Below are 15908 nucleotides of genomic sequence, written 5' to 3' on the forward strand. Positions count from 1 at the left end.
CGGCCAGTACTTCCGCGGTGTGTCTGTTGTCGCCCAAAGACATCATCTTTAACACAGCCTGCTGCCGCTTACCACTAGCTGTTCGATAGTGGGATACCTCATGTGCAACACTGCCAGCTGCGGATGGAGTGCTCATGCGACTGTGCTCTGTGGACGAGCTTTCACTTATGGAGGAGGAGGAGGGTCGAAAGCTTACAGCCAACTGTTTCCTATACCGTGGGCTAGGCAGCACTGTTCCCCGCCGCTGTCCCCTGTGGAGCCTGCATCCACCACATTAACCCAGTGCACAGTGATGGACACGTAACGGCCCTGGCCATGCCTACTGGACCATGCATCTGTTGTAAGGTGCACCTTTCCACTCACTGACTGCTTGAGTGCATGGACAATGCGGTCTTTCACATGTCGGTGGAGGGCAGGGATGGTTTTTTAGAGAAAAGAAGTGCCGACTGGGTAGGTCATAGCGTGGTACTGCGTAGGCCATGAGCTCGCGGAAAGCTTCGCTTTCAACCAAACGGTAGGGCATCATCTCTAATGAGATTAGTTTGGCAATGTAGGCGTTCAAACAGTGTACGCGGATGAGTACTTTCTTGTCCTACTCAGTGTCTGGTAGGATGAGATGGACTGGAGAGCTGCATATGGGGGAAGTAGCGGTGGACCGGACGGAGTGAGAGGGGGTTGGTGATGGTTTTGGTGGTGATGGCCTAGATTCAGTGTTGTGATTCCCTGAGTGCTTTGGCCTTGCGACGACACCTCAACATTTAGTGCTGATGGTGTGCTTAACGGTGGCGGTGGTCTTACAGTGGGGGAAGCGATGGAGCATTGTTGGCTACCTTCAGTCGGAGCAGGTGCACATGTGCTGAGGTTTTGTAGTCCGTCCACGCTTGCAAGTGCATGTTGATTAAATGTCTAAGCATGCAACTGGTATTCAAATTTTGGAGTTGTTTACCTCGGCTAAAGGTCCTTCCGCACTTCTTACAGGTAACCTTTGCCTCATCAGTAGGATTTTGGACAAAGAAGTGCCACACTGCACTCTTCCTACTATGGTATACATTTTCTGACCTTTCACGCTGTACTAAGTTGACCGTCTGGCCAAGCTGTCCTGCAACTCTTAGTTTTTGGTCCACGTTTTTGGACAGCTACAGGCCTGCCAGATAACCACTACTGCGATGTCAATGCCTGCTGCGGATCCTTCTCCTTATCTGAACTATTGCCAGCGCCACCCTCCTCCCCCAATGGATGCCAATCCAGGTCAAGAACTGGGTCATCCATCACCTCCTCTTCAAAGTCATCTGCACCTGCCTCTAAACCTTCCTCTGTGTCACCGTGTAAGGTGGTATAGTATGCGGGAAGGGGCACCTGAGTTTCATCAGGGTCAGATTCTGCCTCAGTAGACTGCGAGGGCAATGTAGTGCTCTGGGTCAATGTACCAGCAGAATCATCTAGCAGTGGCTGTGCATCAGTGCACTCCATGTCAGATTCATCTTGGACTGGGGAATTCAGGATTTGAATGGATAACCCCGGCATGGTATGTGAAAAGAGCTCCATAGAGTAATCTGAAGTGTGGGCTGCTGCATCCTTAACTTTTGGTGGGGGTGAAGACCACAAGGGAAAGTGTTTTTCCTGACCACCCTGCACTGAGGACTCAGTGCTTGCAGGTTTCGAACATTCAGAAGAGGAGGCAATAGAGCTGGTGGCTGTTTCGGCAATGTACGCCAAAACCTGTTCCTGATGCTCCGGCTTTAAAAGCGGTTTTCCTACTCCAAGAAAAGGGAACCTTACAGGCCTTCTTGGGCCAGACGATGATGCAGGCTCAACACCTACTGCCTTAGCTGCTATTGTGCTTTGGCCAGAACCAGCCGATACACCACCACCATCAGTACCAGCCACACCCCCCCCCTGCCCACGTCCGCGGCCTCTTACACCATACTTCATGTTTGGGAAAGTGTACCAAAAATACCAGCAGAGAGATGGAACTGTATGAGGAGCTTCCAGCTGTGAAAGGTGTATTAAAAAAATTTAATCTATGTATATATTTTGTTAGTCACAGACGCTCTCCCAGTATGTATTTGACCGTAATCCAACAAGCAGATATACCGTACTGTATCAGAAGTGTACAGCTGTATACGTTTTTTTGTGTAACTAACAATCTCCGTGTATGTATTTACGGAGTGTCACACACACGCTGACTCTGTATAGATGTGACTGTAATGCGAACAGCAGATATACAATACTGTTTGAGAATCGAACAGCTCAATACGGTGTCTGTATGGAAAATTTTAAATCTCCGTCTATTTTTATACGGAGTGACACACGCTGTCTCTGTATAGTTTTGACCGTAATTAAACAGAAGATATACAAAACTGTTTGAAAAGCGGACAGCTCTATACGGTGTAGGTCTGGAAAAGTGGAAAATCTCCTCTGTTTTTGTGTGAGGAGCGTACACCGCTATACGGTGTGTGAAAAAAATGAACGCTCGGTAACTGTCCTGAACAAAATAATAGAAGTTAGAGTGCTTTGAAAAAAGCAGTTTGAACAGCAGTATGCACACAGCAATGTAGCTATCAGGTAGCCTTAAAAGGCAGCCTAATCACCACCAGCACTGCTGCACACAACAAAAATCCTCCCCTTTCACTGCACACTAACTGTACAGTGAAAAGCGCCATCAGCAGAAGCTATTTTTTTTTTTCTTCTTCCCTGCTTAAACGCTCTCCCTATTCAAAATTAGCAGCAGCACCTCTCCCTATTCTAAGATCGGCAGAAGTAAGATGGCGGTCACAGCCTTTTATACCCACTGTGACGCCACACAAAGCCAGCCAATCACTTCAATGCCCTTCTCTAAGATGGTGGTGGCCGCTGCCCATGTCATCGCGTTGCCCACAGTGTGCGTCCTCCATCATTGGCTGAGAAAAGGCGCTGGAAGCATTATTTGAAACGCGACTTTGGCGCTCGGGTCGGCGACCTCATGCTATGGTCGGGTTTCGATCGGCGAAACCCAACTTTGGCTAAAGTCTGTGACTTTAGAATTTGACCGACCCGTTTCGCTCAACTCTACTCAGAGGTAATCTTTGCATTGTCATGCATGATTATGATTTTGGTATAGATGGCACGACTCTTTTTGTGCCATGGAAAAAAGTGGTCAGACAAAGTATAAATTTTGTGAGGTCATTTTCACAACTTTAACCCCTTTACTCCCAAGGGTGGTTTGCAAGTCAATTTTTACAATTCTGACCACTGTCCCTTTATGAGGTTATAACTCTGGAACACTTCAACGGATCCCGCTGATTCTCACACTATTTTCTCATGACATATTGTACTTCATGTTAGTGGTAAAATTTCATTGATATAACTTGCGTTTATTTGCATGCATTTGCATTTATACGCATTCGTTCTCTAAGTGTCAAACCAGTGTCTACACGTTTACTCATAAAACGCATGCGTACACAAACGCAGGCGTACGCATGTCCATGCGCACGCCTGAGTTCCCATAGACTGCAATGCGTTATGACGCATTCTGTGCGCAAGCGAACGCATGAGTTTTTTTGACGCCTTTGGACGGACCCAAAAATGCAGAAGGTTGCATCTTGCACGTCTAGACGCACACCTTGAAAAAACGCATGAGCACGAAAACAGACGAACACATGCAAACGCAAGACCATGTGTACTCACCTTTAAACATAAGTACGCATGACGCATGTGCACGGATGAGCACGATGCACTGCGCACATGAATGCTAATGTGAAACCAGCCTAAAAGACGCTTTTTATTGTAAAAATAGTTTTTGCATCACCACATTTTGAGAGCTATAATTTTTCCGTATTTTGACCCACAGAGTCATGTGAGGTCTTATTTTTTGCGAGACGAGTTGACGATTTTATTGGTACCATTTTCGGGCATGTGACATTTTTTGATCGCTTTTTATTCCGATTTTTGGGACGCAGAATGAACGAAAACCAGCATTTCATGAATTTCTTTTGAGGGGTGCGTTTACACTGTTCCGCGTGTGGTAAAATGGATAAAGTGGTTTTATTCTTCGGGTCAGTACGATTGCAGCGATACCTCATTTATGTTTTTTTATGTTTTGGCGCTTTTATGCAATGAAAACAATTTTATAAAAAAAAATATATTTTTGCATCGCTTTATTCTGTGAGCTATAACTTATTTTTTCGCTGATGACACTGTGGTGGCTCATTTTTTGCCGGACAAGATGACGTTTTCAGTGGTACCACGGTTATTTATATCCGTCTTTTTGATCGCGTATTATTGCACTTTTGTTCGGCGGTATGATAAAGCATTGCTTTTTGCTTTGTTTTTTATTTTTTAAGGGGTTCACTAAAGGGGTTAACTAGTGGGACAGTTTTATAGGGCGGGTCGTTACGGACGCGGCGATACTAAATAGGTGTACTTTTGTTTTTTTTATTTCCAAAAAATGAATTCATTAGGGAATATTTTTTTTTTTAATTTTATTTAGGGATTTTTATAAATTATTTTTACACTTTATTTTATTGTCCCGGGGGGGGGATCTCACTGTATTGTGTCAGATCGCTGTTTTGACAGTTTGGACAGCAATGTCAGATCAGCGATCTGGGATCCGGGGGCCTGCAGGGAAGGAGGCCCCCAGAGCAGCGCAGCACATCGCGCTGTGCTGGGGGTCTCAGGGAAGCACGGAGGGAGCCCCCTCCCTGCCGATGCTTCCCTAATCCCCCGATACACTGTAATCATGTTTGATCGCAGTGTGCCAGGGGTTAACGTGCCGGAGCGGTCCGTGATTGCCCCTGACACACAGTGCCGTGTGTCAGCTGTAATAATCACCTGACACCCGGCTGCGATCAGCGGCGCCCCTCCCAGGAGCGCCGCTAATTGCTTAGGCCTGTGTCATATTTCTGTATTTTGACGGCCGGCTAAATCCGCCAGAGCCGTTGAGAGAGGGAGAGAAAGAGAGAGAAAGAAAGAAAGCGAGAAAGAAAGAAAGAAAGAGAAAGAAAGAGCGAAAGAGAATTTTTTCTGCCGCCAGAACGGGATTTAGGGTTAATTTTCTGGCAAGGAAATGCTTCCGGACATGCTCAGTGTAAAAGTGTGGATCCGTGCAGACAAAAAAAAGTTTCATTGTCCGTCCACTCAAGTCAGCGTACGCCAAAATTTTGGCGGATCCGTCAAAAACCGGTTCCAACGGATGACCATCCGTCAAAATCCGCCGCTACTGCAAGTCAATAGGGAAAAAAACGGATCCGCCAAAGAAAATGGCGGACCCGTTTTTTTTTTTTTTTGCAAACTGGCGGATTTTGACTGATGGAAACAAACGGAAATGTGAAACAGGCCTTAGATGTACTATCCCGTCCCCGGTCATAGGAGCCCGGGTACCGTGGACGGGATAGTACGTCTAATGTCAGAAAGGGGTTAAGGACCCTAAAAAGTCCTTCCAGCTCTTTCACAATGATTCACGCCTAAAACATGACTCCGCAAAATCATTGCTGATGTTGCAGCCTTGGTATAAATCAACTGTCCACTACTCCATCCATCTGGGACAATCCAGGGATGCACAGCACATCAGTAAACAAGAATGGTTTAAAATTAGTCTTCATGCAAGTCTGGGCCTACAACAATTTCTGCTTGTGAGCAATGTTTAGGGGTGGCCGAATAGTAGGTTTATTCACAGCTGCATGCCTCTGGAGCGTTCTACACCATGAGGTTTGTGGGACTCCAGAAGCACCAGCAGCTTCAAATATCTTTTTGCTGCTTTGTCAGGTATTTTAACTGCTGTTATCTTAAGCCGATGAATTTGTCTGGCAGAAACCTTCCTTGTTACGCCTTTATCTGCACAAATCTATTTGTGGTCTGTATTAGCCACAAATCACTTCACAGTACAATGATGATTCTTGAGTTTCCATACCTTGTCCAAGGTATTGAACCATTTCATGATCTTTGGCGGCAGTAGAGATTCCCCCCCATATTGCTCGAAACCTGTAGTCTGCTTTATAATGTGGAACGTCCTTCTTAAGTAGTTTTCCTTTAATTGGCTCACCTGGCAAACTAATTATCACAAGTGTTTGAGATTGATTTAAGAGATTCAAAGAGCCCTGAAACAAACTCATTTATGAGTTTATTTTGGAAAACAATAAAATTACATCTTTATAACACTTAAAATTCAATTTGCATAATAATTTAGACCACAGTGTATATGTATCGGAGACCATGCAAATTTGTCATTGCCAAAATAAAAAAGTCATGTTGGCAAGGTTCTTTTTACCACACAACAAAAAACGTAAATCCAAAAAAAAACAAACCGCAGAATTACAATTTTTTTTAGTCTCTTCACTTAGATTTTTTTTTTTTTTTTAAACACATTTTAGGGTAAAGTCAATTGGGTCTTTCAAACGTACAACTTCTTCAGCAAAAAAAACAAGCCCTCAAACTGTGTTCCAAATTATTATGCAAAAAGAGTTTAGGAGTGATAAGGTTAATTTTTTTGTTTGTCATTTAAACTCATTGATGGTGATGTGTGTCAGGGCTCTTTATATCACTGAAAGCAATTGCAGATATCTGTGCAAATTAGTTTGGCAGGTGTGTCCAAATAAAGGCAAGACTACTTAAGAAGGCTGTTCCACATTATTAAGCAGCCTACATTTTTTGCCAAAATGGGAAAGAAAAAGGATGTGTCGGCTGCTGAGAAGCAACAAATTGTGGAGTATTTAGGTCAAGGCATGACTACAATCAACATTGCCAAGACACTTCATCGTGATCATCGCACAATCAAGAAGTATGTAGCTGATTCCCAGCACACACGTGTGCGTGCTGATAAGGAAAAATTGAGGACTCTTTCCAACAGGCAATTGCGTCAGGTTAAAAGAACAGCTGCAAAAATGCCTTGTCATAGCAGCAGACAGGTTTTTGAAGCTGCTGGTGCCTCCAACGTCCCCCGAACAACAAGATGCAGGGTCCTTCAGAGGTTTGCAGCTGTGCGTAAGCCATCCTGTCGACCACCTCTATCCACTGCACACAAGCAGAAATGGCTCCAGTGGGCCAAACGATACATGAAGACTGACTTCCAAACTGTTTTGTTCACCGATGAGTGCCGTGCAACGCTCGATGGTCCAGATGGATGGAGTGGAGGATGGCTGGTTGATGGACACCCCATGAAAACACGGCTAAGGTGCCAACAAGGAGGAGGTGGAGTAATGCTTTGGGCTGGAATCATGGGGAGAGAGATTGTCGGCCCCTTTAGGATCCCTGAAGGGGTAAAGATGAACTCCATAATCTATGTGGAGTTTCTAAAACAGCACTTCCTGCCATGGTTCAAGAGGAAGAACCGTGCTTTCCGCAGCAAGATCATTTTCATGCATGATAATGCACCGTCTCATGCTGCAAATAACACATCTGCATCTCTGGCTGCTATGGGCATAAAAGAGGACAAACTTATGGTGTGGCCACCATCTTCCCCTGACCTCAACCCCATTGAGAACCTGTGGAGCATCATCAAAAGGAGTGTCTATGATGGCGGGAGGCAGTTCACATCTAAGCAACAGCTCTGGGAGGGTATTCTGTCCACATGCAAAACAACTGAAGCACAAACCATCCAAAAACTGACAAATTCAATGGATGAGAGAGTTCAGAAGCTTCTTTCGAACAAGGGGTCCTATGTGCAAATGTAACATCACCTAGAATAAAGTTTTGACTTGAAAACTGTTTGATTTCATTTTGTAATAAGCTGATAACGCTTATAATTTCACAATTGACCATTTTTTTGTTAAAAATAAAAAGGTTGAAAACTCTGCTGTGCATAATAATTTGGAACATGCATTTTGAGTGTTTCTTATTTTTAAAAATATACTGTTTTCATTGGCAGTTTGTTCAAAAACATTGCAATTATACTAGAATATTAGATGACTGGAAAATAAAAATGACTGCAATTCATATAGGTAATTTAGATAAAATATGAGGAAATATTTTTTGCATAATAATTTGGAACACAGTGTACAGCTATGTCGATATTAAAATAAACAAGTAACAGCTCTTGAAGAATTGATATAATAATAAAAAAAAAAAAACACAAAAAAAAGACAGTGCAGCTCAAAATACCTCCAGCAGGAAAGGTTTTAAAGGGGTACCACAAAGTCTGGAAGTTATCTCCTATTCATGAGATAGGGTATACCTTTTTGATCGGTTGGAGTCCAAATGCTGGGACCACACTAAGCTCCAGAACCGGTGCTCTGAAGAGTCCCATGTGAATAGAGTGGTGGTTGATCATGCGCACTGCATGCCATTCATTCTAATGGAACCAGTCGAGTACTGCGCTTGGCAATCTCAAGCAGTCCTATAAAGAATGAATGGAGAGACCATGCGCATGATGAACCATGGCTCCATTCATGCACAACTCTTCAGTACCCCAGCTACCTGGACCGATCTGTAGGGACATCAGCAGTCTGTCCCCTAGCAATCAGGAAATTATCCCCTATCCTATGGATGAGGGATAACTTCCTAACTTAAGGATACACCTTTCACAATAAAGTGATATTGTATTCGCAAACAAAACAGAAAATCTGACACTGGTACTTACCCTTTATCCTTTGCATGAACATCAGCACCATGCTGAAGGAGCAGTTGGACAATTCGAACTCTATTATATCCAGCTGCCAAGTGTAACGGTGTGGACTAGAAAGAAAAAGGGAAAAACATGAATAAGCAAAACCTTACAAATACACTTAAAAAAAAGTCTCACTATACGTCATGCAAAAATAACAAAATTTGAGTCATTACTTTACTTAAAGGGAACCTGTCGTCTCGTTTCTTCCGCAATAAGCTGTGGCCACTGCCTTTCTGGGCTTATCTACAGCATTCTGTAATGCTGTGGATAAGCCTCCGATCTAACCTGAAAGAGAAGAAAACAAGTTTATTATACTCACCCAGGGGGCTGTCCGGTCCGATGGGCGTCTCAGGTCCGGTGCCTCCCATCTTCATACGATGTCGTCATCTTCCGTGCTTCGTGTCGCGGCTCCTGTGCAGGCATACTGATCTGCCCTGTTAAGGGCAGAGCAAAGCACTGCAGTGTGCAGGCGCCGGGATAGGTCAGAGAGGTCCAGCGCCTGCGCACTGCAGTACTTTGCTCTGCCTTCAACAGGAGCCGTGACAAGAAGCAAGAAGGACGTCATCGCTAGAAGATGGGAGGCACCGGACCCGGACCTTCGACGCCCATCTCCCCCGGGTGAGTATAATAAAACTTGTTTTTCTTCTCTTTCAGGTTAGATCGGGGGCTTATCTACAGCATTATAGAACGACATTAGCGGTAGTCACTGAGGATGTGCAGACTCCCCGCCTGACCTGTGGTGATCTGACCGTGTGGGAAAAAGTTCAGAAACTTTTTCCACGCTAATCAGTTCATCTCCAGTCAGCCGGGGCGCCTGCGCAGACATTTCATTCATTATGCAGTGGTTTACAGCCGGACAGGTAGCATTAACACTGGTCTCGGTTGTAAACTAGTTAACCCCTTGTGATGGCTTGCAGCGGGGGACATGAGTGAACGGCGGAGAGGTATGGATATCGATTTTATTATTTTTTTACAGAACAAAGGATTCTTTTGGGTTAGCAGCTTAATAAATTGTCAAAAACTGTCATTATCTCATTAAAAGAATTTGTAATTAATGTGTGTGTCTTTATTAACCCTTTACTATAGGATTAATATTATTAAAGGGAACCTGTCGCCAGGAATAACACTGTTAACCTGCAGATACGGGGTTAATCTGCAGGTTAACAGCATTATGATGCTGTCCAGCGTCAGCCAAATGAAGTGTGGAGAAAATGATCATTATTCTCCCTGCCAGTGTTCGGTATTCAGTCATAGGAGTGGGGTGGCGTTGGGTCTGTCACCACTCTAAGAATACAGAGCGACTGCTGTAACCGCGTCCCGGACCCTGACTGACACTGGCTCTGGGAACGGCTGTCAGTCAGGGTAAGAGGCACGGTTACTCTGTGTACTCAGAGCAGTGACAACTGGCGCTGCCCCCGCCCCCATGACTGAATACCGAATGCTGGCAGGGAGCATAACGATCATTTTCTCCCCACTGCATTCGGCTGCTTGCAGGCACTGGACAGCACCACCAATGCTGTTAACCTGCAGATTACCACATATCTGGAGGCTACCATTAACAGCATTATTCCTGGTGATAGGTTCCCTTTAAGGTAGAAGTCCATATTAAAGGGAATCTGTCACCCTTTTTTTCAAATATGAGCTGCCGGCACCGACATCAGGGGCTTATCTACAGCATTCTGCCCTTTCTTGTTGGAATTGTATCCCCTACCCTTATCTCTTTATTGTATATGCAAACATACCTCCTTGGTATGCAGATACTGAATCCATATATAATGCACTGGCACTTTACTGTGGATTCCTGCCTTAACAGCTGGTTTTGCGTATAGCATTCAATCTCTATTTGCATTGCTGTATATTATTAGCTGCACTGCACTTTATCTTGATATTATAACATGTATATAGCCCTTATAAATATTTGAATTAGACATTTGTAAGATATAGCCATCCTTGACCACTAGGGGTAGCCTATAACGCATTCTTAGTGTATCTATGGAAATATTTATTTTGATTAGCTGGCCCGGGCTGCATGTGAGATCTAGTCCTAGTGTATGCCAATTTTACTGAAACTCCAACACAAACTAAATGATATATAGCTGGATTCAGGCTCTCCTGCGGTTCTCAGATTAAATGTAAAAAAATGGCTAAAGGATTTCGTTTAAAATGACAGTCACGAACTACTGCTGCCTTAGCTTGCATTTTCTGCTACTATATTGGGCATGGACATGGTGGAGCCATTTAAAGATGCTCATTGTAGATGAGGGAATGAGGTCTGCTTGAATACATAGCTTCACTCTCCAACTCAACAGACGGTAAATAATACTATTCTCTAAGATTTTCCTCCTACTCCTCTTATATTGTAGTGTTTTACAAGGAGCAGAAGCACTAAAACAAGACGAGCTGTGGACTAGACTTTGAAATATACGTGGGAGTATCTTCACTGAAGTTTGTAAAGAATACTGTTAATTGGAAAGTGTATGTATGTGACAGCCTAACACCCACCCGCAATGTCTAATTTTTCTTATATAACTTGCATGTGATTTTTTTCCTTCCCTTATTCAGATGAGTCATAAATACGCTGAAACTTTAGACTTAAACCACGCACCCAAATCTACGTTGATAAGTGGTCTTCTAAAAGTAAGTGGCCTGTACATAACAGTCCGTTATGGGCATGGGACATGGGAACGTAAAATCGGTCACAGTAAATCTCTTGGATAAAGAAATGGTAATTTCGATATGTTAGATTGATTGTGTATACACGTCTCTTAAAAGGAACTTTTTAGGCAAAGTCTCATGCAGCTGAAGATTCATGTGGTCATTTGATCATGATGTGGGCATGGTTCTGCCTCATGCAGCAGCCGTGCCATTAAAACACAGGCTAAGGTCTCATTCAAATGTCTGCGTTGCACATAGATTAGGGTATATTGTTGTTCACATGTCCGCGTTTTTCATGGACCTCAAGTCCGTGCAAAACACATGTCCATTTTTTTCCGGCAGCACTGGCCAATACAAGACTGTGAAAAACATGTACAGCACACGGATGTCTGTGTACAATCCATGTGTTGCCCATGATTAACACTGAAAACTATAGAAGAAGCTTTGTAATTTATTTTTTCATCCACCCACAAAAAACACCGATGACACACTGCTGGTACAATAGACACACTGATGACACCGGTACTATTTTTTTTATGTACATGTTTAACCACTGACGCATGATTGAGGCCTAAGGTGATGCTCTCAAAGTCTTTTCCAAGCCAATTCCAACTGGAACCTGCTTGAAAATTTTATTAAATAAACAAAAAATAATGAACACATGCACATCAATGACCAAACGACAAGCTGCGCAAATGTTCAGTCTTCGAAAGCTGTGAAGCGGCTAAAAGAACTGACCCGACCATTCAGCAGCTGGGTTTTTAAAATATTATAAACACACCGTGGCAAAGTCGCTGCAAAAATGACAAGAAAAGTCACACTATAGGATAAATACCGTTAGTATTTTCTAAGGGGTCTTCTTGAAAACTATGAGGATACTGTGGCATCAATTGCAAATACCCTTAGGGTGGATTCGCACATCTGTCCTGGAGTACGGACCGGCCACTGTTCTCCTGACTTCACAATTTCATAAATACAAGCACAAAATGCGAAACTACTAATGCCAGTATGTTCCATGTAACTTCAGGTACCAGACAGAGCTGTGTGCACACCCTGCGGATTTAGGTGCGGATTCATCGCGCGGATTTTGTAAAATCCGCAGGTGAAACCGCAGGTCAAAAGACCTGCGGTTTTACCTGCGGATTGCTCTGCGGTTTTGCCCTGCGGTTTTTCATCTCCTCAATGGAGGAGATGGCAAACCGCAGCGGAATCCGCAGAAAGAATTGACATGTCAATTCTTTCTGCGGATTTAAAACCGCGTGGAAAATTCCGCACCATCTGCACTGCGGTTTTTGATTCCCATAGGGAATCATGGTACTGTACACCGCAGCAAAAACTGCTGCGGGTCCGCAGCGGCCAAAACCGCTGCGGAACCGCAGCAAAATCCGCAGCGTGTGCACACAGCCTCATATTATAGGACATGATATAGGTTTTGCTGCCAAGGCTATAACACATGTAAGTTTTTGTGAAATTTCTCATGTATTAATTCATATTTTGGAGCCGAAGCAACATGAAGTCCCACTCACTAGTTTATATACAGGATTAGAAAAAAAATAAAGATTGAACATTTCCTATTCATGAGAAATCCACTTTGATGTTCAAACAGAGTTTCTGAAGAGTTTTCTGAGGACTTTATTCTCTTAATGACAGCCAATACGTCTTTTTACTGACCTGAGCTATAAGAGAATAGCATCCCCATACAGGTGACAATCCAGCAGCTGTCGGCTGTCCACTATAGCTGACAACTTGCTGTATCACAAACGATCAGTGTTGACACCGTGCATATCTGTTTAACCCCTTAGTTGCTGCTGTCAAAAGTGACTACATGGTATCATGTTTGGAGTTTTCCAATATATAGCACCCCAAAAGTCGCTTCAAACATTGATAGGTCCCTCAAAAAAATACATTTTGTAAATTTCCTTGAAAAAATGAAAAATTGCTGCTACATTTTTAAACCTCCTAAAAGACTAACAAAATAAATTAGCGTTTTAAAAATGGTGCTGATGTAAAGCCAACATGTGGGAAATGTTATTTATTAATGTTTTTCTGTGGTATGACTATCTGGATTAAAGCGATAATCATTCAAAGTTTGAAAATTGCAATTTTTTTTTACGTTTTTGTCAAATTTCTGATATTTTTTTTATAAATAAACACAAAACATATCAACCTAAATTTACTATTATCATAAATTATAATGTGCCACAAAAAAAAATCTCAAAATCAATGGGATTTGTTGAAGCGTTCCAGAGTTATCACCATATAAACTGACAATGGTCAGAATTTAAAAAATTGGCCCGGTCACTAAGGGGTTAAAGAGGATCCACTCCAAAGAAAACCTTTACTTGAATGTACCTTAACACTACACATTGATTCTACTGTAATCAAGAGTTAAAAAAAAAAAAAAAAGGATCAGTATACAGAAAATCTTGTAGAGTCACAAGTCCTTTATAAGTTGTTTTGGTATGCAGGCTGTATAGGAACAAAGGTTACAAAACTAATTAGTCTTAAAAAGGCTTCAAAAGCTCATAACATTAAAAGTGGTCTACTCTAGTTTGGAAATTATTCCCTTATCCATAAATAATTTAGCACTCTGCTATCTTTGGCTGTCCAAATAAAAACTAATGGAAAGGCATTACACGCATGATCCACCACCATTCACACTCTTCATAGCACCGGTTCTCAAGACCAGTGGGGTCCTAGCAGTCCGGAAAGAAGTCATCCTCTAGCCAGTGGATAATGGATCACTTCAAAACTTGAGACTAACCCTTTAAACAAGTGATAAGCAGACATTAAGGACAGTCTTCAAAAGACAATCACTCCCAGATTGGGAATGTAGACAGAGGCTAACACATTTGAGGCTATAATTTTCTTGGACTGGTGGATTTTTCATGAAAGGCCATCAAAATAAAACTGGAAATCCATCATCAATATCGTGCATACAAGTCATTTCATTGTTAGACCACCCATTTCTTGAAATGGGGCTACAAGCTTTTATCTGCTACCTTGGTAAATATGCAGAACCATTATTTGTATTTTTGGCTTTACATCACACCTTCAATATTAATTTATGCATAGCATTGCTATACTGTGTACATTTTGTGAGTATCTAAACCCAGCAAGCTTATCAACAAGATTCATCGCAGTACAGGATCATAAAGGTGACTCTCAAGGAGAAAGACCTACAGTAGCGTCACTGTGTGCATTTCCATCCTCCAGGAAGAAAGCAGTAGAAGGATATTAACTCGGCTCACTGACATCAGCTGTCACATTCTGAGCCATTCCTTTACCGACAGCTTAGATTTTTCCTCATAAGTACATAAAATTTCAGAAGAATGACATTCTAGATAAGAGAATGTATTTGGCATATCTACTCTACTTAAGAGCTTTGGGAAGATCATCAAAGTGTTATTGTGACCCCTAACCAACAGAAGAGGTTTATTTTTACCTGTTGGAAAACTAGAGATTTTGTGAAAGGGATATCTCCATAGAGTTGGATTGTATCGTCTCGCAATGCAACATGTATATATGGACTTTCTCACCACTCGTGTCACCAATTACTTTTGACTACAAGTCAACATATTCTTTAAAAGGGAACGTGTCAGCAGGTTTTTCCAATATAAAATTTGGCCACCACCACGAAGGCCTAATGGAATGCTCTAAAAAGGCTCTAATCCTGTTTGCAGAAACCAAAAAATAGCTTTTATTATACTTCCCATATGGGGGAGCTTAGTCCGATGAGAGTCTCCTCTTCTTGGAAGGAGGTACTGTAGAGAGCATGGGTTGGCTTTACTTCCAGGTCATCAGGGCTCTTTGGCCCTTCCCGCAGCATGCCCACAACTCAGTACTTCGCTCTGTCCTCAGCAGGGCTGATAGAAGTACGCCTGCACAGGAGCGTGATGGAGGCTACTGTGTGGATGACGGAGGACGCGTCATCCAAACGAAACAGGGAATAACGCGGCAATTGCATGGAGAGAGGAGGCACTAGATCAAAACCAGAGACTCCCATTGGACCGGACCGCCCTGTATAATTACAATAAAGCCATTTTTTTTTTAGATCTGCAAACTGGATTAGGAATTTATTTTCAGCATTCCAGTATGATGTTAAAAATTACCATCATGGTGGTAGCCATACTTTATATGGGGAAAACCTGCTGACAGGTTCCCTTTAAGATGGAAGTATGGTCATCTCAAAACTGGAAAAAAAAATAGAAAATTCTGATGCACAAACGGTACAAACCTCACATCAACACTTCACCACATTAAGAATGACACTGAAGTGAAGGACTGTTACTCGTCATCTCACACAAAGCAATCTAGGCCATTTGGTTTCCAATATGAAATCCATAATAGCATATAAGCAGTTGCCAGCTTGCATAAGAGTCAGTTTTTGCTAGAGGCTTGTATGTGTTGAGCTGAAGAAAACAGATTTCCGTTTCCTCAGCTGTGGATACACCCATACTGACACCATCTGCCATAGATTCTGGAACTGACAGCCTTTTCATCTCATATGTTTTACACTCAATTATTTTTAGGACTCTGCTGCGACAACCTTTGAGTAACCCGATTTGGTGCTTTAGCTCAAAAGAAATGATCTTGTATTTAATGAAAATTCCCAAATGAATATAATGTTTAACCACAATGTTTCCACAGCAGCCTCAATCTCTTGGACTGCTGG

The 15908-nt window shown here is 42.7% G+C and overlaps 1 protein-coding gene across 2 annotated transcripts in view; it reads right to left on the bottom strand.

Moving 5' to 3' along the window:
• The window catches only part of TNKS (tankyrase), a 288176-nt gene that overhangs the window by 155234 nt on the left and 117034 nt on the right, over positions 1–15908 (bottom strand). For both annotated transcript variants that reach the window (XM_073543626.1, XM_073543618.1), the window contains exon 6: positions 8552–8646. In XM_073543626.1, the coding sequence (XP_073399727.1) occupies positions 8552–8646 (95 nt within the window). The remainder of the gene's footprint in view (positions 1–8551; positions 8647–15908) is intronic.

The sequence above is a fragment of the Dendrobates tinctorius genome, unplaced genomic scaffold (assembly GCF_039654945.1).
Source record: "Dendrobates tinctorius isolate UK_male_01 unplaced genomic scaffold, ASM3965494v1 ptg000011l, whole genome shotgun sequence".
Lineage (NCBI taxonomy): Eukaryota > Metazoa > Chordata > Amphibia > Anura > Dendrobatidae > Dendrobates > Dendrobates tinctorius.